The sequence below is a fragment of the Corvus kubaryi genome, unplaced genomic scaffold, assembly GCF_017639235.1.
Source record: "Corvus kubaryi isolate FWS band 111438036 unplaced genomic scaffold, C.kubaryi_AGA036_p1.0 37334, whole genome shotgun sequence".
Taxonomy (NCBI): Eukaryota; Metazoa; Chordata; class Aves; order Passeriformes; family Corvidae; genus Corvus; species Corvus kubaryi.
The window spans coordinates 19,995,155-20,020,872 of record NW_024581108.1 but is presented as its reverse complement, the minus strand read 5'-3'; the positions used below and the strand labels follow the sequence as shown (position 1 = coordinate 20,020,872).

The window sequence follows — 25,718 nt, the reverse complement described above, 5'->3', positions numbered from 1 at the left end:
CACCAGCTGGGGGCTTCTACAATTTCACATTCTAGACAAGAACCTCTTGTCAGAGGAGTAACTGGGTGAAAATGGTGGTGTCTTTCACCACGACGTCCTCACGCTCGTGAATGCAGAGAACTGGGGTTGGTGTGGCCGTTGTGAAAAATGCATAACAAATTACTGTAAATAAACCACAGAGACCACTCGATACCCAGGCACTGAACACGCTGCCTTGGTGGCACTTTGATCTCCCCCCCCACTGCTATTAAAAGCCTGCCCAAACGGAGCCCTGTACATGAATATACCAGGGAAATGAAGAACACAGCCACACACGTTGCAGTGTCACACTATAGGGTACATTGACACTGACGCTTTCAAACCAGCAATCTCCCCTCCAACAGGTGAAAAAAAAGGTGTTCATACCTGTATGATTTTAGAACTATTTTAAATTCTTTATTAATGAGAATCTGAGAGCCCAGACTTCTCCGACTGCGAAGTGACATCCCCAGGTCCTTCAAAAGACCCTGAGTGGAGCAGGGCTCCTGCCCCCCTGGCAGCCCCTTGGGCACACACCCAGCTGGCTCCGCTCATAGCCACGTGGCAGCTGCAGCCCTGGGTTTCTCCACTACCCAATATCTGCAGCAGTTTTGGGAGTTAAGCTCACCCAACAATAATTCCAAGCTACCTTTTAGGACGGAGTGCAGCCCTCCCTGTGTGGGTTTATCACCCCTTTGCAAATCCTTCACAGTTTATAAAACCTGCTTTCACTGACCAAGGTCCTGCTCGCTCCAGGGTGGGTGTTCAGGGGTAACGACTCAAGACTGCACTCAGCTCACGTTTGTAGCCGGGGCCCCCTGACTTGTGTGTATATAAAAAAGATTGTATTACCCAAGTAATTATTATTTTACTCCAAAGACGAGCATGAATTTATTGCTCTGGTGTCTCACATTTCTCTTATCGACCATGGAAAATGTTTTTGCAGACAAAATTACAAAATACTGAACTTCTAGCCAAAGTCTGTGTTATTTATCATTTGACAAAGATGTAAGGCACTTCAAACTAAGATGAAATTTCATGCTAACTCTATTACTATGTGCAAAAGCCCCTAAAAAGGGCCAAAACAAATAATCAAATCCACATATTACTGTCAGGCAATGAAATAAAAATCACTTTCTGGCACTTAATTTGCTTTAGTCAATTATTTTTTTTCCCGTAAGAATTCAATAATGATGAAACACCTCAGATGGCCATAATCCTGGAGATACACAACTTTCTCTGTTCACAAAGTTAGTGGTATCAGCAGAAGTTTCCCTGACTTTCTGTGCGCAGAAATCATTCACTCTCAATGTTTATTCAGCCCTTAAAAACAGCAGCATTAATTCAGACTCAAGGACTACAGTAGGGTTTGTGTCTCCATCTAACCCCAGCTCCTCCCCCTTTGGGGGGAAAAAAATCATAGAGGGCATCCGGAGGTCTGCATTTCTCACTCCTAATGAAAATAAACATTTTCACACATGGCCTAAAAGGCCCAGAAACTTTCTACACACAGATTTCAAAGCACACTTTGGATTCTTGACTAGAAAAAGGAGGTTTCACCAAGCATGGTTTTTAGTTTGAAGTTTCCTCATCAGGGAAACTTACTTTAGTTACTTATGCTGCTGCAAATCTGCTTTTCTCTTGTTTTACAACCTTTTTGTCTTGTATTTGCAAGTACCATGAATTTGTAATACTCTGAAAACAGGTCAGTGGTAGATCAGAAACTCTTAATCCCTGGATAAAGATTATTTTAAGATTCCTCTATACCACATATCACCAGTATGTTATCAGGGCTTTTGCTTGTTTGTTGCTTTTATAATTGCACCAACATGCCCCAATTATCCTTTCAGGATGGTCAAAGGTGAGATGAATAATTCCTAACATCGAATAGTTCCAGAGGTTAAAGCCTCACTGCTGTCCCTGACATCCTGTCTACAGCCACCTGCTGTCCTCTACTGATTGCTTTGCCCCCTTTCCATCTCTGAATTTTCCTCCTCACCTAATCCAGTGCTCTCTGTGTTTCACCCTGGGATATTAATTTGCATTTTATCACCAGATCAACAGTGTATCTGTTAATTCAGTCTGACAGAGGAGACAAACACCTCCCTAACTATGTTTATCCTACATCTTTTTTACACTTTTTAAATGCCAGTGGCTGTAGCGCTTACGCTCCTTGCGGTTGCTGCCTAATTAATTAATGCAAATATAACAGTTCCATTTGCATTTCCCCAGCTGTTCCCACAGCTCTGTTCTGAAACCCCTTTGACTTGCAAACGTCCTGCCTGGAACAGGGTGTCTGAAGGCAGCTGCCCTGGTTCACACACACCAGCCCCCACCACTGCAGCCCCAGCAGCCCCATTGCAGCACTCATCACCCCTACACACAGCTCAGCCTTGCTGCTCCCCACCTTTCTCACCTCTAAGAAGAGCGGAGAGCCCAAATAACTCACCTAAATATGAAAAAGCTCAGTTTATAAATGTAAAGTCAGAAGGTGAGAAAAAAAATTGTGCTCTTTGAGGTCTCTTTCAAAAATTCCTGCTGAATTTGATGACATTTTCTCTTCTCACCACTTTATTACTCATAAGGAACTTGCTAGGATGATGGTCCAGGGACCTCTTCTGTGAATGTCATTCTGATCAGGGTGAAGAAATTCAAACTTCATCCATATGTGAATACACATTCTGAAATAATATCCTCCCCCAAGACACATTAATGTAAAACCACGCACCATTATAACGTGCATTATACAACTACAGCTTACTTTAATAATCCTTAGAATATTACAAGCAGCCTGCCAACTATAAAAGCCTTTTTCTGCCATACAGAAGAGAACAGTCAATTTATAAAGGTGAATAGCAGTTGCTATAAAACATCATGTAATGAAATTGTTACCCAATTTTTTTGTATTTCTGCTGCTAAGTAGTCACTCAGTATGAATAACTGCAACAGCTGAGCACTTAATGCTTTCTGAAAGAAAAATCCCCTCCTCTCCCCTCTCCCTTTTGGAGGGGACATCTGGGACAGACAGATCAGATACATGTACCCATACACTTCCCACCATGGTGCTCCTAAGGAAAGATTACTAAGAAATCTGGCATTGTAGGAACTGGGCACTGTAAATATGGTTGGTAATTAATATAACAACAGAGTGAGGAACCAGTCTGCACCAGAGGAGAGGAACCTGCAGGATCTGTGCTGTGCTTCTCCAGCTGTTGACTCCAGTTAAGAAGCAACACCTGTTTTGAGTCATGGATCACACTTCAGAGAGAGGTGTTTTTTGGTGAAAGCCAAGGTGGTTCTGCAGAGATGGCACAGCCTCATTCACACTGCAACCAAAACTGTAAAATTGTCCTGTGCATACTTCACAATTGTTCCACTAAAATTACTGGCAAATAAATGTATCCACGGAGTTGGAAAAGAGTAGCAACCATGAAAGAGAGTGAGTGACTCCTGGCTGCTGACTCTAAAATATCACCTGTCCCCTGAGCTCAGCTTTGCTACCAAAAATAGGGCTGGGGCAGAGAGAGAGGAGATACAAAGCAGATGTATCCTGTCTGCTGCTTTCCTAGACAGTGACAAGGGCTGTGAGAAAAGGCCTTTCAAGTTTTGTCCCTGCACTGTCACACAAACCCAAAAAGACTACCAACCTACTGCCGAGACAAACAGTTGGCAGTGCCCTTTCAGCTTGACCAGAGCAAACCCAGCCTTACCTGGCAGATGGAAATCACCTGCGGCTCTGTAGAGTCACCTGCTCTGAAATTTGATTAACCATCAAGGCAAACCTAAATACAAAAGACTAGCAAGAAGGAGTTGTAGGGAAAAAGCAGTAATTAAAAAGCAGTAATTAATCCCTGGAAGCACAATCTCCTGACACAGCCAGTTTTTACATTTCCAGGCTGCACAGCAGGTTTCTCTGACTCAAGGGCGTCAACCTTGGGTACTGATGGTTCCACTTACTGAGTTCTTGTTCACCAGCCTTGTATCAGTTTTAGGTATCCTTGTTCCTTCCTCCAGAGATCCCACCAAACATCAGAGTGTGAATTTTTTCAGGAAAGTCAGTAACTGATATACCAACATGTCCCAGACCACTAAATTGCTCACCAGAGAATTGATTCTGTCCCTCCAGACAGCCTCACTGACAGCTCAACTTACAGCATCAGGCCACAAGCTGTGAGAGATAACAAAGCCCTCTTATTACAGCTCCTAGCATGTTTATTTTAATAGGCTTTTTTTATATTGAGAAGGAAAAGATTCATAAACAATTTATTAAAATTCATGCTTTTCTGTCAGGCTGCTGCAGTGAGAAAAGCCAGGAAAGAACAGTTGCACCTGAACATTAAATTAAGGATACTCAGGCACAAAATGCAACCTCCTGAGAATGGTACACCCCAGGGACTACAAAGCAAAGCAGCTGGGGAAGGAGAAAATCTACCAGAAGGTGCCAACAATCAATTCTGCAGCTGGTGGTAGAAGAACAGCACATGAATGTGGATCATCCTACCCCACAAGCAACCCCACATGTGTGTTACTGGTACATGGTCTCTCCCACTTATGCCAAGTGGTTCTTTGCAGAAACCCCTCCTCAGGCCTGACAAGAGCAGACAGTTATTACAGTGCTACGGCTACATTAAACACAGCACTTATGGTTCAAGTGAGATGGCCGCTGGAAAACTGAGAAGTTGATTTAACAGCAAATAAAAACCTGAAATTTTGGGGAAAAGAAAACAGTTCTGAGGTGGAAAAGGCTGAAAACAAGTATCTCAGACTGACTCCTTGGCTGAAAGGTAAAGTGAACCTACGATGTGCCACCCACGTACTGCTGTGGAACTGCTGGGTAGCAGGAAGCAAAACCACAAAAGAACACCCCAAACAAAGGACTGGAATTAACATGGTTTTTGGAGGCTGCATTCAAGCACAAGAGACAGGGGAAGCTATGATGGAAAAGCTGACAGAATACGAGCAGTCCACACAGACATCGGGGAATCGTTCACACTTCCTTTAGACACATTTGCTTTCTGGAAAGGGTAAATATCAGTCACTGCAACTTGTTTACAGTATAAATCGAAGGGGCAACAGCTAAAAAATGGTAGTATTGATCATCCTGGGGAACACACAGAGTCTGCAGGCAGCCATGACTCTCGCTGAGCCAGGCCCTGTGTGTAGCAGCAAACACGCTTTGCTCACACCCTGCCCCGCTCCCTGATGTCAGACACGTGGGATCTGTTCCAGACACTGTCCCCATGCACACCCCAAACCACCCCGAGGCTCTGACTCACCTCTGGGTACAAAAAGCTCACACGTGCTTCTGCCACCCGAGACATGAGCCTGGCCCAAACCTCCAGGCCCAAAGCTCCCAAAGCATTGCATCACTCTGACAAGTGCGTGCTAGTGCTCTGTATGAAGGGCTGGGTATGGATCACTGGACAGGCATTCCCGGGGAAGGATACAGGGATAGAGGGGACTTCAGCTGGGCAGTGTAAGGCACTAAGGGTGAACAGCAGTGCACATTGTGCCCTGAACAGCTACTGAACCCACAGACTCAGTGCAACTGAGTAAGCACACGCAGTCCCTGCTTATGGTGCCATTTCAGGGAATTTGGGGATTAGGGCACAGCTGACTCCAGCTGGTCTAAAACAGCACTGCCTCAGGACTGTGGGTCCTGCCACTTCCCTTGCAATGGCTCCAAGGACACTGCTCTGACTCTTCCCCTCATGGAAAGCAAACAAGCCATTGCCATTGACAGTATGATCTCTACAGCTGCTGGGAAAGTTGGGAACAGGCATGCAAAAGGAAAATGGGAGGAGTGCCCCTGTTGGGACTCAAGCCAATTGTGAAAACCTGACTCCAAATACTTAAAAAATAGCAAGAGTGCTAAAATGTATATTCTGGCAAGAATTAGGTCAGCTCGATGGCAATTCTAAGAACAAAACAGTCCTTCTGAGTACTTCAGAAACAATGTAGCAAAATTACGGAATCAGCTCTAATTAGCCAAGAGGACAGACTGGGGACAGGGGTCCAAGCCAGGGAGTAAACATGAAAATGCACATAAACTGAAGGCACGAGCAGTCAATCCATCAGGGGAGGACTGCTGAGGTATAAATACAGGCTGTACTTCAGTGTGTAAACAGACATGTATATGTGTGTATTTAAGTTTGCTAGTTTGAACTAATGAGAACATCATAACACATAGTAGAGAAATATTATGCAGAACTAGGAAAGTATTTTAGCAAAAGAGTGAGTAGGATATCAAAGGATCAGAAAAATCAAGTGACGAATGATCTCATCTCTAGGCCGAGCGTTACTGTTCAACACATGACAAGCACCCTCCTTGGGCAAAGAGCACTCTCCAGAATGCAGTTTAACAGCCCTGCCTAAAGCTCTTTTCCATAGACATCCAAAAGCGTCCTATCAAGGAACATAGGTCCTCCTACATCAGGTTCCTAAAACAGGACTTAAATAGACACAACAGTCCCAGCTAGACTGAGAACATCACCCTTATATAAGGTCTCTGTGAGGTGTCAATTCAAATTCAGAGAAGAGGTAACACAGGCAATGAAAACAAACAGGCACAGCAGCAGCAGCAGCTCCCTCAGATCATCTGCCCTTCATGCACTATCCTGGGCCATGACACAAACTGCTTTTTTGTAGCCACCCCGTTGTAAGCAAGCAGCAAAAAGAGGTGTGAAAGAGGACACAGTTGTTCTTTTTATAGAGATACAGTCTGTTACCTCACCAAAATACACAGAAAAGGCAACATAGGAGAGGGCTTCTGCAAACCTTGGCAGGGACCTTCCCCTTACCGGGGCCCAGCTCATAAGGCCAAGCTGTGCCAGAGCCTGGGAAGACGGGCCAGCAGTGGGCTCCCCCAGCAAGGGAAGCCAAGCAGAAGCCTGATGAACACTTTTCCATCAGGACAGGCAGCAAACAGGGCCTCTGCAGAACAGGACTCACACACTGCAAACCTCTGCCACACCTGATGGAAGAATTTTCCACCACGCCTCACAGCAAACAGGGACTCAGGAGAGCGGGACTCTCATGCAGTACAAAGCTCTGCCACAGCATAAAGAAAGGACAGAAAACAGATTGCTCTACCAAGGATAAATAACTTGGAGGAGAAAAGAGGCAGCAGTTCACATGCTACTGCAGAAGAGCTTCAAAAAGCAGATGGGGCTGGTGATGAGCTGGGTGTGTGTAACCACAGAGCAGGAAAACCTGCAGCAGAGAGACTGCTGGTGTGGGGCGCCTGCTGGGAGACTGTGTCAGTGAGGCAGCCCATGACAGCAGGGTTTCTTCCAAAAGCCAGGAATCTGTGCTATACTTCACTGCATCATAACTTTGTACTCAATTTGAAATATTTTAATTGCCTTTTTAACAAAGCCATCCTCAATTACGAATGCCTGCTCAAGTTGAAAGCTGCCACACCTTGGCAGTTTGATGGTACACTCATCTCCACAGGCCTTTTTATTTTCTTATTGGCATCTGAATTTCTAATGCAGAGTGGATACCCCTGAGATCCAGGTGTGTGACGAAGCCTCAACCCAGGCAGTGCAGCAAGAGACTGTGCACAGGCAGCTAGAAGGCTTCCTGGGGGCAGTTAAAGGGTACATCAATGCTGCATTTTGCAACAGCATAACCACAGCTTTTTTTAAAGCATGTTTCTGCATCAGCCTGCTGGAAAGCCACAGACAGATGAAGCCTCACACACACCTGCCGTGCACCTCAAACACAGTCCAAGTCTCTGTGCACTGCTGTCCCGGTGTCACTGGTGAGAGGGCTTGGTGAGGCTGTCCTTACCAACCACCCAGCCAACAGCTCCTCTTCTCCACCAAATCCTGGGAAACTGACTGGGGTTTTCTGTGATTTCATTCACATCTTGAGGCTGGAACTGGAGTTTGAATCGGGGCTGCCAGCAGCACCCTGAAACGCTGGGCTGTGCACAAGAGGTTCCAGTGCAGCCCGGGGCGCTCTGTAGTGCGGACACTGACACTTCTCCAGGCACCCACTTGCTGCCATTGCCCACTTCAGGGAGAATGAGCACACACAAAAAATGTGACCTATTTGTTTAGCGTCATTTGATAATAACATTAATTATTTCATCTCTGAGTTAATAAGAAGCAGCTGTAAATAGCCAGAGGCACCGAGTCAGGCTATCACCTCATCTCAGCCAGTCATTTATTAATCTTAAAGGAACGTCCCAGGCATTACATGAATATTTCTAAATCTCTTGGTTGGGGTTTTTTTTTTCAAGCAGTTCTCCATTTATAAGCAAGTAATGACTGCATGAATATCAAGGCACACAAAAGCTTGACAGAGCTCCACTTCTTGATGCAGTATTAGCAGTGAACACAAGGGCAATGTTTCTATTTTTTCCAGTTAAGTCTTGTCCTCGCAAGCAGTGACTCTGCGTTTTCAGCTCACAGGGCACAAATCCAAGTGTGATCTCATGCAACTGTCAAACCTCTTCTAACAGAAAAAAGGCCTCTGCCAAGAACAGGTAGAGAAATCATAAATAGCTCTCTCAGGAGGTGGTTATACAAGTGAAATATTTCCAGAACACATTTTTTGTACTATTTTAAAGTTTTAAATGCACAGAGACAGTTCAATGGGCACCTAGTCATCTCTTTAATGTGTTACCAGACAACATGGGTTCATTTCACTGCTATGTATGAAACGCGCAGCCAGTTGCTGGTGCAAGCAGGACAAATTGCAAATATTCAGCTTCACAGATAAATAAGGTACAACATCCACCACTAACTGTACATGCAAATACCTGGCTAATCAGCCTTCTCAATCTATGGTGTAGTGGGGTTTTTTATACTCATCTTTGGATCTTGCCTGTGCTGGTTTCACACCAAAAATACCCATGTTCGTTTCAGCACAGGTGCTTTCGGAGTAGGTGGTTTGAAGGGGGAAGTGAAGCAGTTCCAAGGTTTTGCAAGGGTGAGGGGGGAGATGGGCAGCACAGAGCCCAACCCAGCCTCTCCCATTTCATCTTGTTCACATTGTTCCAATGGGATGAAGAAAAACCTCTATTTTTGCAGGCCATTCCCCTGCTTACACTCACTGTCATGGAAGACAGGGCTTTGTTTACATTGAAACTGCCTTTCTGAAGGAAAACTTGAAGTTCCCACAATGGATTCATCCTGCTGTCTGCACGGATCAGTAAAATCTACCAATGTCCCCACTACTGCCCCGGTAGCACACTCAGTAAGGATTTCAAACACTACCAGGGACATGGCACTTGAGCACCTACTTAAGTACTTGCCTGAATTATGGCTCAGGCTGCCACAAAATCTCAGAAGAACAGAAAACTGTTTGAGAGGAGGGACATGAAAACAGAGAGGTCATTTTTCTGAATATGGACTGACTGGTTGGAAGACAAAGCCCCATTTCACCCTGACACACTCGCATGAAGGCAGCTGCAAAGCCTGGAGATGTCCAGCCTCAGCTCATCCACACACAACAACCCATCTTTCAGGTTGTGTGCAGAATGCCAGAAACCCTGAACGCTAAATACAGTGATACTCAGGAGGCAGTTTTACAGGTGGAGTTGAGAAAATCTCATGGAAATACAAAGTTTATCTGCGCAAATTACTAATTTACCAAGAACATTTACACACACATACAAGGATACAGCTCAGGTCCTGCACTGAAGTGTAACTCCACCACTCTAGGTGAGGTTCACGCTACTTTTGATGCTTCCCCTGAGTCAGAAATGAGAGCCCAATGTCACTAACATTAAGCTACCAACACACTCAGGCTTTATGAAAATATAAAGAAACACTTGTACTCACTGTATTCTCCTGCGTTAATGTTTAGGGTGGAATAACCATGTCCTGCTGCAACCTACACGCTCACTAAAATAAGTTTTGTCAGTTTATACATACACAGACAAACTGCAGTCATGACAAAACACCAGAAGGAAGTAACAGTGAGCTTTTTTGGAGGCAAAAAAAAAATACACACAGCCCCAGCAGAACAGCTATCAAGAAAACCTGTGAGTTCTTTACGTTTAATTTATGACATTTAGTCTAGACATCTAGTCTTGTTACCTTGGCAGTCATTAGGGTGTAACTACAGAGGTAACTGTAATACCTAGATAAGCTCCAAAAAAAAAAACAACCAGCCTCTTGCTCAGACTATAAATGACTACAGAAATATTTTAGTTATCTTTCTAGACTCTTTAGCTTGCCCTTTGAACCCCGAATGGAGACCTCTCCGAGAGGCAGTGGGTGCAGCAGAGTAACTTGGGAAGCAGAGGGCATTTAGTGCCACTCCTGCAAGTGTACAGGACTAAACTCACTTTGTCTCCTTACGAACGGCTGCAGTTAAGTGAAGTCGGCGAACGTGCTTCCCTGGGAACACCAAAGGGTTTGCTGAACCAAATGGGCAAGGTAACAAGAACCTGAATTCCTGTCTTTATTTGGGATACCACCTTTCTTATGGATGAATCTCCAGTGCAGTAAAGACATGAGTAGAAATTACTGCAGCGAACAATTTTTTGTTCATTTGTTGTTTTGAATCACACAGTAGAAATAGAAATAAACTGATCCTGCTGGGAGATGGGCAGTTCTGTGTTCTTCCTTGGGGGCATGAAAAGGCTGGGCATGGCCTTCTCTGCGAACTTTGGCAAAAAGGAGCCCAATGTTCATCAAATGAAGTCTGCTGTACACCACAAGCAAGCACCCTGAAGAGCAATTTCAGACTAGAAATCAGGTTAAAAAAATTTTCTTTGCTCTGCTGAAGCTTTATACTGAAATTAGCCTTGAAGTAACTTAGAGGCCTGGTTCTAATTTTTTTATATCATTCCATGTAGTGCTGCACTCCTGGTGAGGTCTTCATTCACGTTATGGAAGGGTTTACCCCAGTGAGAGACGATAACAGCCAGCAGCACGTGAAAAATGCTTGCCCCAAGGAGCTGCACATTCTGCAGATTTGGAATAAGTATTGTCTCTAACTTCTGAATCCACAAGCCAAATTCACCGCAAGATTCTGAGAGGTCAATCAACGCTCCCTCCATCACTTAACACACGCCCTATTTTAATATTTTCTTTTTTTACTGTTGTTTTTTGTTTGGTTTCACTGACTATAGATGAGACATTTTGTTTTTCAGGAAAACCAAGTTGCTTGAATATCATATCCTCTAATAAACAAAATAAAAATAGAAGCGTTAGCCCAGAAAAACAAAGGCTGAAAGGGATATAGGATCTCTAAATAAATCACGAGTGTAAACATCAGAGAAACAACTAAAGACCTACTTGGTAGAAGAATAACAAGTGCAACTTTGCCATAAATAATCTAGGATTGTGAAATAAGCTTCCTGAGCCTTGGTTCTTGGTTGATCAAAAGAGGCTCCTGTAGGGGTAACAGGGCAAAGCTTGACCAGTGTCTTTCAAAATCATCCATGGTATACTTCACTGAGTATATACAAAATTATCCATATATCCCCTTATCCAGACACCAGAAAACAGTCCAATTCACACACTTGTTAATATGCAATTTTCAAACTGTACTGTAAACAGTTGTTATCCAAATTGATACAATCTCTGATGCAGTGTAAGAACTAGCAATAATGCTTGTCATGTTTAACTCAAAGCTAATTTAAATAAAATACAGAAGATAATGCTCATTAAATCCAAGCCTCATTTTGTTGAAGCCAAGTCTGCAAACACTGTCATGCCCACTTGGAAGTTTAAGACAGTAACAAAACAGAAGCTTTAAATGTGAGAAAAGAAATTTTTGGACAAAATAATTTTCCATTAGGAATTCTGGTTTGATCTCGGGGAGGGTTTTGATAGCCCACTGGTGGAAGATACCTACAGCGGAGCACAAATGTTCTTGGCCAAACCCTTTCTCCTGCAGCACAGTCTACAGGCAGAAGCAGGAATGAAGGCAGGGCTGAATGAAAGACCTTTATAAAGTTTATTCTGCTGGCCATATGCTAGCTGGAAGTTCCATTTGTGTTGCTTGAGTAGCACCAGGCAGCTGCACCACTGGTGAGGATTTGGCCCATGGCAAGCAAAACGTGAGGTCATCAGTGACAAGTGTACATGAGATTAGTGCAGTCTATGCCAATCTGCAGGCACTTTAGTGCTGGTAACCACTTTGCATTAGGATTTAAAATAATATTTATCTTACTTTAGTTTGCTGTATTACTTAAGTCTTTCTAAGGCAGAAAGGGCACTAGCTATTACTCTAATTTAAATAGTTATATTCTGTCCAGCTGAAATGCATAACTGTATTCAAACTGAAACCTGGCCAGCATATTCTGTGAAATAATCCAAGGAAATCTTAGTGGTCTCATTCAGAAAACAATTTCTACAGCTTTGCAGTGCCCCACAGCCCCAGCAATGTGGAATATGACCAACAAGGAAAGGTGTCCCCTCTGCCCCAGCAGCCCATCTCCTGAAGCTTTGGGGTTTTTTTTGGTAGGTCTCCAAGCTGAAAACTAAGCCTGACCCAACATAGTCAATAGGGTACATTGTACAGCAAAAAAGCTGTAAAGATGGCATTTACTGCTCGTGTTCAGCATTCCTGGTTCTGAATTCAGCTGAACAGAAAGGTTCTAAGCAAGGGGACTGAGCTATGCAAGAGCACAGCGTTATCCCAGCAAGGAGAAGAACTGGTAATGCTGCATAAGTGGATGCAGGAAGAAGCAGGAAGATTTGTTTCTCAAATTTATTTTCTGAAACAGGATTTTGTTCCTTAATTTGCCTTAAGTAAGACTAGCTACAACAGGAAGCCAGTGGCCTCCTCTGACAGACACCAAACTAGAGTAAGGAGTCACAACATATACAACAGGACAGTCGAACTCAGGCAGCCAGCCTAGCTCCTGCTCTTGCGTACTTATATAATTTCTTAATTCTAAACATTTTAGACAACAGGGAGGTTGTTTCATTAAAAGCCACAGACACTGGCAGTCTTCACATACATATGCACAAAGGTAATCAAACTCCTAACAGCAGTGACAAAGCTTGCCAAGCAATGTTCAGGCTTTGGAAACCATCCACAGAGTCATAACTGGAAGGTCTGTGTGAGGAAGGAGGCAGAGCAGCACCCACAACACAGATCAATGATGTTACTGTGGTCAGTTGTATCCCAAGGGACATCAGAGTCTGTTGCACAATATGAACAGGCTGTCAAAGTCTTCAGACACTCCTGTGCTTACCAAGTCTACTCATGAACTGTTAGGTAACACTAATGAAGCTTTTTTAACAAGAAAAATAGCAAAGAAAAGGACTCAAGCACCTTTAAAGACGGTTGTGGTAGGCAAACTTAGATTATTTCTTTTTTTTTCTGGTTTTGCGTTTGTTTCTTCTTTAAATCAGAAAGATCACATTTAAGAAATAAATGTCCACATTAGAGATTTGTCCTGAAGCAGTAAAATCCCTTCAACAGAAATCACCACCCTGCTCAAGTTAGAAATAGCATCTTTAGACTGCATTTCATGCACAGACCATACCCAAATGCACTCACTGCCCAAACCAGTGTAAGATACTCATCCTGTGCATGCTCTGGTACCCAGTTAAATCCAAGTATAGCCCTAATTTCAACATGGAAAAGCCAAAACTTCTCTAATACTTGGAAGTAATAGCACATATCTAATACCTGACACATGTAGACCTTTCCACAGATGTCGCTGAGTAAAATGCAATCTGTAGGTGCTGATAAATCCAATCTCCACCAGGAATTCAGTTCATTTCACTAATCTGACAGGAGGAAGAATAAGACAACCCATCTCAGACAACTGAATGGTATGAGCTGCCCCACCAAGCACCAGAGCCACCATGGAGTGACTGCAGAGAACATGGCTCCATGTAGAAAACAGGAGGGAAAAGTGAAGCAATCCCTTTTTGGCAGCAGTGGATGGTTAGATCAGACCTCCTTGTCCCAGAAACATCTACACACATGATGCTGAGCATGAGGCACATCACATTTTTGCCTGGTTTCAGCCAGTGGTCTGCTGAACTCAGAGACAGCCCCCAAGCCTCTCCTTGGGCCTTGGCTGTGTTCATTCCTGAGCTGGGCCTGTTGAAGTCATTATTTTTAAGTGCTGGAACAGGATCCTGCCATCAAGTTAAATGAACACAGATGCTGCTTTCTCCACATGCCAGAGGTGTACACAGCCACCCCAGGAGCATTGATGGGTTCCACCAACACGGGCCTGGTGAAGGCCCCAGGACAGGAGTATTTGGTGTCCATAGGCAGTGGCACTTTCTTTAGGGACTTGGAAAATACCCTTTTCTCCCCAGAAAGGCTGCAGAAGTCCAAACCACTCAAGTTGCTGATGGACTCAGATAAACTCTCCTTTATCTAAAAAAAAGCCTTATACTGACAAAAGGACGGGCAGATTTCCCTCAGCCTACAGTACACTTCACTGTTTGACTCAGCACCCTGAGGTGGAAACACTTGCCGGATCCCTCAACACCAACAGCCTGTTTGGTAGCATCTGTTATGTACTTGTTACTACCATTTTCCCAGTTTTTGCTCTCCAATAAAAACACCACCGTGCCAACAGCGCTGCTCGGAGGAGTCTCCATCTGCGTGATCTGACCAGACCAAAGAACACACTGACCCCAGGATATCACGTTCTGAGTCCTGTGCAGAAACTCTTGCTGGCACAAAGGCAGGATCCAATTCACTCCTTAACAGAGCTAGTTGGTCACTTTCAGCTGCAGCACATTGAGGAGACAGAGACATGAAGTTCTGTGTTACAGCTGGAAGTTGGGAAGTCTGGCCTTCACCAGGCTGGAATCTGGCTAGTGACATGTGCATAAGATAGACCCCCCAAAAACGGAGGGATAAAACTTTTCTACCTTTCCTACCTCAGCCTAAAACTATAGCTCTTTTCTCCTTCAGTTCATCAGCTCAGAGTAAATGACAGCTACATAAAGACACTTCAGGAGACACTATATATAGGGTGACATGAACTCTCCCCCAGGAAGCTCTAGATCTAGGTCATCTTGCTTCTTCTGGGAGGCAGGAAAAACCAGGTTACTCATTGAACAAGAATACAGTTTCTAGAGGAAATAAAAGATTACTTGGAGCATGAAATTTTGTGTGGATAGTATTTTTTTGTTTCCTAAAGGACTTTTAAAAACAAAATTTGCCATTAAACACTGTCTCTGAATACCTGGCTCCGTCTACTTTAAGCTGAGAAGCCCACTATATTTACAGAAGGAATGGGCATTCTTTGGTAAACTTACTTTCAGTAGTTTAGCGACACAGTAAAATAAATACAACCTCAGGTCTCAGAAATTTCAAGGTGTTTGTCTCTATTCAGATATAAGTAAAATCCCTCCCTGCACCTCATTTGTGATTCTTACAGATGACTGGAATGATTACACACAACCCAGCACAGCTCCAGGCAAGCTATCATATGAATCCACTCTCATGGATTAAGTACCACACTCCCATTTCCAATCGAGGGCAGGGTGGGAGAATAACCAAGCATCTCAACTCAGGTTTGGGCCAAAGGCCACCCATCTAACTCAGCCCAGCCACTGGGGGTACCTGGCCAGCTCAGCCACTGCAGCATCCTGCAGGTGCCATTAGCTGAAGAGGTGTGCCTGGGAGATTGGGGCAGGAGGAGTCTTCTCAGCTCGGGACAGACCTTAGTGCAACACTACCTATGCAGTGCTTCTCACCAGCTTCCAATCAGCAGATCCCTAAAAACTGCCAAGTAGAGGTGTGGGCCTGTATTTCAGTTTAGTGACTACGGAGGGGATTTCATTGGCTCTTGTGAGCACAGTCAAAACAGCCCACAGAGCCCCGGAGAGCCAGGAACTGAGAGGTAAAAAAGCACTAACCAAGAAAAGAATTAACAGTTAATTTAAAGTAAGTATTTTTGCTTGAATTTTAAAACTTATTCTGTTCCCTTCCAAGAAGGGTAATACACTTTCAAGGACACCATTCTCCACGGGACAATCCACAACTGCCTCAAGGTCTCCAAATATATAGATGCAACATTAAAGAACTCTGTGAAGCAGACACTAAAGCAATGTGTTTGTCATATTTCATAAGCTAAACTGAAGATATATGGATGCAACTGCAATACAAATCATAATATTTAAACAGAAAACAACCAAGGGAAATCCCAAAACATCAGAAACTGGCAATGGCAATTAAGCAAGTACTACTACAGAGCATAAAATAAAGACTACAGATGTTAAAATATTAATTTCAGTGTCTTAACTAAATCTGAATTTAGAGCATTAGTTTGCTGAGCCTTTTATGTATTTTCCACTGAATACAGCAGTTCACTGCTTTTTGTTAAGCAACAGTACAGACCAAACCAGTTTAGCAGTTTGGTACGTCTGCAGCCAAGCAATACTTGCTACTCATTTGTTCAAAACCTGAGAGCAATCTCTTCTCCTTCTGAACTTTAAATAAAATTCATGTATTCAGGCAAAATAAATACTGGTCTTAATCTATATTACAAAATTATACAATGTCTGAATTAAAGATTTCAACAACTGTGTTAATAAAACACTGTGATTAACGTTTAGTGCACAGAACATGCTCTGTATCTGGCTTTAATTACAGTGATGAATAAAAGTCAGACACAGGCATCGTCTCAGAGTATTCATGCATTATACTGTCCCATAGATACTGAAATAATGGAATCTGATGCACTTTGATCTCTTAGATAAGCCTCCCACAGCTCTGAAACAGAAAGGGCAAGAGCACCCAACCTCATCCAATTCTGCAATGTTCGCACACTGAGTCGTAAGAGATTTGTATCCCCCACTAACAGGATACATCTTATGGGAATAAACACAGAGAAATATTGCTCCATTTCCTTCTGGCTGGAGCTTGTACACAAATCATCTGGAGAGCCACAGAGAGTGAAAGTGGTGAGGACTACAGGGACACCTTACAGTCTCCACAGAGCTATATATCCTTGGACAGTAGTTATAATATATTTGTGGGATATATTCTAGTCCGATTTTTCTTCTGAAGAAGTTTTGCCATGACAAAGATTAGAAACTGGCAGCATGTGGTAGACATAATGGTTCTAATCATGGCTGCAGGATACTCGATTCCTTGCTTTTGTCCAAACCAGCATAGATTGACTCATTTTTTGCTTACAACGGGATAGTCAAGCAGCTTCATTAAATTTTATTAGTCATAAACCAGGCATTTCCTTGATGCTTCTAGGACCTCTCTTAGCAGTCCAAACTCTACTGGCAAGTGGGCTAGCTACAATCCTAAGCTCTGGGAAACTCAGCACTGTGAGCCAGCTGAGACTTGTCTTTGACTGAGGATGAAGTTGTCCCTGCACACGCATTTGGCCTTGGAGTACAGGGCACAACATGCGAGGACTGCTCCTGAACCATGCCTCTAGAAATACAAATTGCTTCATCTGAGCAAAAATCAGATGAGAGGAGATGGAGACCACTCCAGTGTCCAAAAATACAACCAAGGGAAACAGGTTTCAGTATTGCAAGGATAATAGCCTGCACATTCATCACTGCATGCTGGGGCTAAGGGAGGAACTGAATTTCCTGAGTCACGGTTTCTCTCACCCTTCCAACAGTTTCACTCCTCCCCTGGGCACCTCAGGTCTACATCATCCCTCAACTAAACCAGTGGCTAAAAACAGAGGGAGGATGAGAAGGCTCAAAAATCAGCCTGGCCTTTGACAGAGGGTACGCGTGCGTGCAAATGTGTACAGAGCATGCGAGAGCGTTGTGGTGGATCAGCAGAAATGCCCAGTGCAATAACCCAGCTGGTTGTGATTCGGCTGACGCAACTGCGGTTGAAAGGATGGTTCTTTTATCTCCTCCTCCAGTTGCCGCATGCATCTGCTCTTTGTCCGTGTCACCGTGTGTGGATCCTGGCCCAGCAGCTTTTACGCCACTGGCATTCTGACTTTCTTCTTCATTGATGAGAAACAGAGTGGTTGGCAGATTCCTATGGAGGGGCTGGTAAATAAAATAATCACTCTCTGTAACTGTTTGGTCTCTTGGAAATTGTTTCATTAGTTCATAGGAAAGTCACGGTTGATTTGCTTTAGTCCATTCCACAGATCATTATCTCCTCAAAACATAAAAGTAGTTTATTTTTCGCGGGTCAGAAACTGACTCCAGATGTACAGCCAGCAACAGCTGATCACAGCACTGAACCTGAGGTACATATGAGAAACAGAAGAGCTTCCTAAATCCATGGTGGTCCTAGATTTTTAGGGAGGGCGGTATTGCACGTTTGGGTTGGCTTGTCCAAAAGAATGCGCAATCTTCCAGCATAGCAAAGATTCATCACCCTGATTAGGCACGATTTCTTATTACCATCTCCACAGCCTCTTCATTCCTACTAATCAAGCATCTGGAATGCAGGCTGCCAAATAAACGCTGAACTATCAGATTCCAAAACAGATTTTAGGAGACTTATCTACTGCCTTAAACAGATCTTCTGATAAAGCTCCCTCTCTACAGCATCAGGTTTGTCATAAATTTCTGCAGAGGTTCCTTTTGTAATAGAGGAACACTATTTTATTAAAATCAAATTACCATTGAACACTTTACAAACTTGAATTAAATTACTGAGCATGCCTGCACTAAAGATAAACTTTACTCCTCATTTTACAGTGAAGAAACTAAAGCACAGACCAGTTAAGTGGTTTGCTAAAGTTACAAACAGAACAGAAGACATTAAATAAGGATGATGATAGCTTATCCTAGGGCTGCTAGAGTTGGGTTTTTTGGTAGATTTTGTTTTGTTTAGTCTTGGGGCTGGGAGTTTTTTTGGTTGAAGTGCAGTTTTACCCAACAAGAAGTTACACAACTCTAGCTCTGCTGGCACAGGCTGCTGCTATGGCTGTCCCCCAAGAGACAGGCAGAACAAGGCAGCATCTTCTACAAAAACACATCCTACCTTCAGGGAGCAAGACACATCTTTGCTTCTGAGACCTTTGAAATGTCAGAGCCAATTTTTCTTGTGGTCTAAACAGAGATCGAAGCTTGCTTTGCCTTTCAGAGTCAAGAGATTGGTGACTCTTCAGCTTTTTCCCTTGAAAAGGTTTTATTCTTACTCAACCACGACATCCCTAAAAACCTGCTCATTTTGTAATTCTTTAGTCTCTGAGGAACTGTTTCATTAGCTTATAGAAAAGTCATGGCTGATTTGCTTGAGTCTATTCCACAGACTATTACTTCTCCAAAATACAAATACATTTCTCTTTGTGCATATGGGGAAGCAGAAACAAGGACAAGCACAATGATTGGAAGACACAAGTCTGCCACAAGCAAGAGGTGTTATTTTTAGTTTCTTCGCCTTACATTCTGCAGCTAGTTTGACTACAACCATTAACAGGGTCTGCAGAAGTGCTCATTAAGCTGAGCCTCCTTCCTTTGTTGAAGTGATGAACAGGGACATGGGAAGACAGGGACAGACTCAGTAGAGCATCTTGATCCAACTTAAGACACTTCTTGCAGAAATCCATGTGAAACAGAAAGCAATACTCTGTTAAATGCTATTATAAACACATTCTCTTCTTTTTCAGAATCCCCCTTGGAAAATCTTCTGGACAGAGTGGTTAGGAACAGATCCTTACCAACAGCCAACTCAACAACAATGAATCTAGAAACCAGCTCTAATTTTATAAGAAAGGTGGTAACACAGAGAACTCAAATATCAGCACACTCTTCCCATTTCCTCTAGCCATGCCTAACACATTTTTAACCGACTGTAGTTTAAAATCTATTTTAAGCGGACAAAGCCTTACAATATTCAACCAATATTAATTAAAATATTCACTTAAACTGTTTATGAATGGGTACTTTCAAGACTGAAGTTACCCAACTCTGTGATACCATCTGGTATCCTTTACTTTAAGGTCTGTCTTCCTTCCTGTCTTCTCCCTCTGCCCCACCAGCTTTTTTCACCAGCAAAATGAAAAACAGCCCCTGTCAGCCAGCATGGCAGGCTGAAACCAGTATGCACTGAGACAGGAAATACAGGTGCAGGTTTTTTCTAACTGTTGTCTAGAAAGGAAGTTTAGGCTTAACACCCTCAAGAAACTTCTCATCTATAACTGATAACCAGAAATACAATTCTCTAGACAACTTGCTAAATTCTTCAGCTGTGGAAGAATAAGAAGTGTCATGGCATATTGTTCACTAACCAAATAATCTTGAATGCTATTATAATGACAGTTATAATACATATATTTCATTACAGTATGGAAAATGAACTGTATAGCCCTACACTGATATTTAAAAAAAGGTTTATTGCGTTGCACATATAAATAATTTACCAGAACTGCAGCATAAAACATGGAGCATTTACAGCTTTTCTGAATGCAGGTGTCGAATTGTATCATAACTATTTATCAGGAGTGACTTTATCACTTAATACTTGGTCTTTCACAGATAAAATGTTATTCCAGAAAACTACTAAAACACTTCTTCATTTCTGAGAATAAGTTACATAAGGTCACTCAAGCAATCTCATCATTAAAGAGAAGAGCCAAACATCACTGGCTACTCTATCATTTCTTACCCATGCAGCAAACTCTCAACTTCAGCTCCTCCATCACTTTCTCTCCTCACTGCAGCTGATCTTCACCCCAGGCACTGCTGCCAGAAGGCACCAACCAGCAACAAAAACAAAGGGTTTGAATCCCTTTGAAGTTTCCACCAGAGTAAGGAATTGTGGATTGGAGAGGTATTTCAGTTCACATCCACAAGTGCAACTGTAATTCATACACATCACGAAGATGTGGAGGACAAGTAGAAAAAAGGGTAAGACATGCATAGGCAACTTTTAAATATACTGCTTTCTCTTATATGAAAGTAACCCTACTAGTTGGTTTGCTTTCCTTCATGGGTAGCTTTCTGTATGTAATGTTTTCCCATTGCATCTTTCCCCCTTTCATGCTGTTCCAACATAGACCAAGAGTTCCAGCTTTGCACAACCACTCCGTGGTAGATTATAACCTGTTACACTACTGCACTCTTCTTTCTTGTACTATACAGGCAATCACAGATGATAAATCATTTCAATTGGGACCCAAGGGAATTTATATTCAGCTGATTCTATAAATGGGTGCAACTCCTAGATCAGAATTATTCTGGCTAGGAATTTCGAATTACATTAATTACCATGCCTTTGAAAAGACAGTATCAGAACACCAATGTAACATATTACTTAAGTCACGAGGAGAGTGTAACAAAGGCTTGGTTTCTCTGCTGAGCAAAAGACATCCAACACTCCCACCCATGGGGCAAGGTTCACACAGAAATGCAGTGGACTATTTCAAGAAGATTCTCTGACTGTTCAAACTGGGCACTTCTTCAGCATCTCCAGGGCTGCACCTACTGTGCTGTACTCCTCACCAGCCTATGGCACTGCCAGGACAGGCTGACGTGCCACCTCCCTGAACTGGGGACAGCTGGAATGAAGCATGACAAGACAGAGGGATGAGGACACGTACACTGTGTATAGGTGACACTCGGTTAACAGAGGAGGCCCAAGGAGGCTTTTGCAGCAATCTCAGTTTTAAGAGGAGCTATGAGACATCCTAAATTATACTTTCAAAACCTGCTGTCCCCAACAGCTTTTGGAGGATTATGGGAGCACAGCATTGGGTTAAGCTCATGTTTGTGATCTCTCATCTCATTTTGTGCCTACAGCCAAATCAAGTGAGTATCCAGGCCAAAAGGTTTTAAAATAATCTCTCCAAATAAAAAAAAAAAGAAAAAGAAAAAAAAAAAATCCACTAGATCCACTGAAACATTTTATCTGGGCCCGTAAGACAACACAAGGTGGTACAAAGTACCAGACAGGGCTCTGGAGTTTTTCAGGCAAGAGGGTAAAATATTTTATTAGCCTATCTGCCACATCAACATATCAAACGTGCTTTTAGTAGTTTAGTATCAACACCAAGATCTTGTGCTTATTTCTCATGCTTTTAGCTAAGTAATTTAGCAAGTGGTATACATCTTTTTTAGAAGACTGCAGTGTGTTTTGTCCACAGTAATACTTTTTAGAAACTTAGGGAGAAAAGGTGTAAAGCATTCCGTACTTTAGTGTGTAAAAATTCCAAAATTGAATAAAACGGCAAATTATTTCCTACAGCTATTAAGGAACTATTTAAGAACAGAAATATAAAACAAGGATTAAGGAAAGGGACACATTCTGTTTAGCAGAATAAAGTCTTTCAGAAGAACTACTAGAAGTAAGAAACTGAAAAAAAACCCAGTGAACTTGTATGGAAAAACAGCAGAAGGCGTACTGCCAACAGATGGTGAAGAAGTCATACACCAAAAAGGAAAACAAACTTGAAAGCATACTCAATTTTGAAGACTTGAGAAAAAAAACAAAACCAAAGCTAACTCCTTCCCAATCACAGATTCCCTGGTTAAAAATGGAGCTGCATGTTCTTAACACTTAGAAAAGCAGTTGTAATTTCTGGGTTCTAAAATGGAGGCATTCAAAATTAGTGTCTATGAAAATGTTGGTCCACTCTTGAAATCACTTCCTTCCTCCCCACCATGAAAACACACTCTTTTTTTGGTGTGTTTTCATTATTTCTCACGTTAGCTGTTAAGCTCAACACACTGGAAAACAGCTGATGCTTTAATGGGCCACTTTCTCATTAACTAAGATACCTGTTTAAAAAGGTACTTACTCTCTGAGGCCTTTCTGCAGCAGCTGGCAACAGGTACTGCCAGAGGAACAAAGAGACAGGTATTTGCAGAGCCTCTCAATTCCCCATTACTCCATGTGTCCATACTGACAATCCAATTCTCAACCTCACTTTTGGAAGCAGGAATTTTACACAGCCAGTTTAATAGCACTCACTGATCCAAGCAATTTGACATGCTATACTGCAATTGTTACTGGGGGTACATTTTGCAGTTGGAAATCAATAGGTAAATAAAAATTACGGCATAACAAGATTCCCATGTGAATGCCCATGGCACAATCCTGTCAGAACATGAAAAAGTACTTTAAATGTCAAAATAACACAGAAGTCATCTTCCTCAACTGTGTATCTTCACCCAACAAGCCTTCCCATAGTTTGCATACCTTGCAAGAGCTATTCAGGAAGTTGACACATTGTTGCTGCAAACTCAAGAGTAACAAACATACCAGATTTTAGTCTCTTCTAAAATATGTCCATTTTGCAGCTGAAATTTCAGCAGTTGGCTGTAAAACTGTTCATCTTCCAGTTTCTTGAGGCTAGTTGCCACAAACAAGTTTTCAAACTCGTTTTATCCTCTTCCTTGCTTTCATTCCTAATGTCTACAAATTATACACTAACTCTGGTTAAGACATTGAAAGAAGTAATTACCAGGATCAAGGACACAACTGCTAAATCCCCATTTGTAATATTGACTCTTAGCTGCCACTGGAAAGTTAAAATGAGAGACTTATTGCTAGCACAAAAGCAATATTGGAGCATCAGCAATTGCTCATACTTAAGAGTTTTGTGCATCTTGTAAACATTAACCAACTTAAAATTATAAATCCCCTCAACCTCAAAGTGCACAAAGTGATGCATAATATTGTAGGTAAGGCCTTTTTTTTTTTTTTTTTAAGTTACAAACCATTGTGGTTCAAAATCTGTGGAAAGAGTAGCTTTGACTTTGACTATGAGATGCTAAAGGCTACCCTAAGGTGAAGCTTTAGGAACTGCCAGGATCAGTGGAGGAGCTTTCAGGACAGACAGTGATGCTCGACACAGCCAAGTGCCTGTGGGCACATCACCTGATGCTGCACAGCTCTCTCCAGCTGAGGGAAGGTTTGCTATGAATACACTCACTCGAAAATAGACACCTGTGGGTTAATTTATTTTACTGTCTGTCATGCTCTCAGTCAACCATCCACACTTATAGACAAGTTCTTTATCGAGAAAAAATTTTAAAAACCTCTGACAACAGAGAAAGAGTCATTACCTACACCAACTTTCACACAAGAAGGCCTGCATAAGGCATGTACTTGATTGGTGACTGACAAGAGCTAACAGGTTGTTTTCAAAGGGAAGAACAAGAAAAAAAACCTCCACAAGTCTTCCTAGAATCACAGATACAAATGCAACAAACACTCAAACTTTTACGCTGATTTGACAAAAATACAATGCAGTCCTAAACCTCATGGACCATTCAGGCTTAATTTAGAACAACACAACCTTTAAAAACTTGATCTGCCACCAGGAACTTTCTATTTACTGGACTTCAGCAGACATAGTTCAGAAATCAGAAAAAAAAATTCCTCGCATCACGGAATTTATTGTAACACTCAGCTTTTGCACCCAAACAAAACAATCAGGCACACACTGCCAAGAAACATCAGTGCAGCTTCAGGGCACCAGCAAAGGCTGCTACGTGTAGGGCTTCTCTTCAACACTTACAGGGCTCCTGTCAGGGTGGAATTCTTGAACTTGCTAAAGCATTTGTAGATTACATGCCTGTCCGATTAAATACTTCCTGCAATTTTGTTAATTATGCATCAGGGTCTGCAATTATGGAATGACTCCCATCCTAGAAAAGCTACAGCTCTCAAGTCACCCCCCTAGAATGTGTGTCTCGACTGCCGTTTCTATAGATTCCTCTGAAATGTATGCTATTATCCCAGATAGGGAAACACTTTCAAAACTTCAACAGAATGTGCAGTTCTACCACTGGATGGTCTTCATTTTCATTTTTCAGCGCTGTAGACCGCTTCTTTAGGTCAATACACATTTCTATACATGGGGGCGGAGATCACAGGGAGCAGACAAGTGCAACCTCAAGTTCAGGTTTCCTTTCCGTGTCCATCCCTTCCAGAGGCGGCCAAGCGCAGGCTTTCACACCAACGCCATCCCCCCTCCACATCGGCGTTATCCTCCGCTGCCAGCAAAGCCATCAAAGCAAATACCCGGCCTTTTCCTTCTTTCCCCCTGATTCGTCATCAAGATGTAAATTAACAGATTCTCACAGAGACAGAAAAAAAAAAAAAAAACAACCCACCGAACAATGGGAAACACTTCCCCGCCGGTGCCCCACAGGACGCAGGGAAACAGGATCCCCTGCGCTGGGGGAGTTACTTAGTGGGGATCAGATGCTGCTAAAAATACGGGAGCGGTGCGAGCGGGCCCGGACAAAGCCCGGGCAGGGCCCGCGGTCCCCATCCCGGAGCGTCCCCGCGCCAGACGGTGATGTCACCGCCGCCGGCAACAAAGGACGCGGCACCGGCCGGGCGGCCCCGGCCCTCCGCCCCCCGCCCCGCCGGCGGCACCGCGCCTCCCGCCCGCCCGGAGCGCCGGCACCGGCCGAGACAAAGCGGCTTCCCCCGCGCTACGTGCGGGCGGAAAGGGAGAGGCTCGGGCCGCCCAGCGCCGGAGCAGCGGCGGCGGGGAGGCGGCGGCCCCCGGGGCGATGCGGGCCGGCCCCCGGGCGAGCGACCCCGCGAGCCCCGCCGGGCCCCGCTGCCCCCGGTCCCGCTCCCTCCCCTACCTGATATGGCGGCGGCGGCTCCTGATCCGGCTCAGCCCCGTCTCCGTAGCTGGCTCTGTCCGACTGGGACTCGTGGAGCAGCGAGATGTCATCCGAGGTGGGGGACTTGAGGCAGTTCCCCATCTTCCCGGGGGGAGCGCGGCTCCCCCTCCGCCTCCTCCCGCTCCGGCGGCGGATCCGCGCCCTCAGCCTCCCCGCCGCAGCGCGCAGCCCGCAGCCGCCCCGCCGGGGAGGCTCATGCCAGCCCCGGCCCTAAGC

The 25,718-nt window shown here is 43.6% G+C and overlaps 1 protein-coding gene across 1 annotated transcript in view; it reads right to left on the bottom strand.

Annotated features, from left to right (window-relative positions):
- RNF11 (ring finger protein 11) overlaps window positions 1-25,634 on the bottom strand; it is a 30,108-nt gene extending 4,474 nt beyond the window's left edge. Inside the window, exon 1 of the mRNA XM_042030669.1 lies at window positions 25,461-25,634. Coding sequence (XP_041886603.1) covers window positions 25,461-25,583 — 123 coding nt within the window. The 5' untranslated portion in view covers window positions 25,584-25,634. The remainder of the gene's footprint in view (window positions 1-25,460) is intronic.
- Window positions 25,635-25,718: the final 84 nt, after the last annotated feature.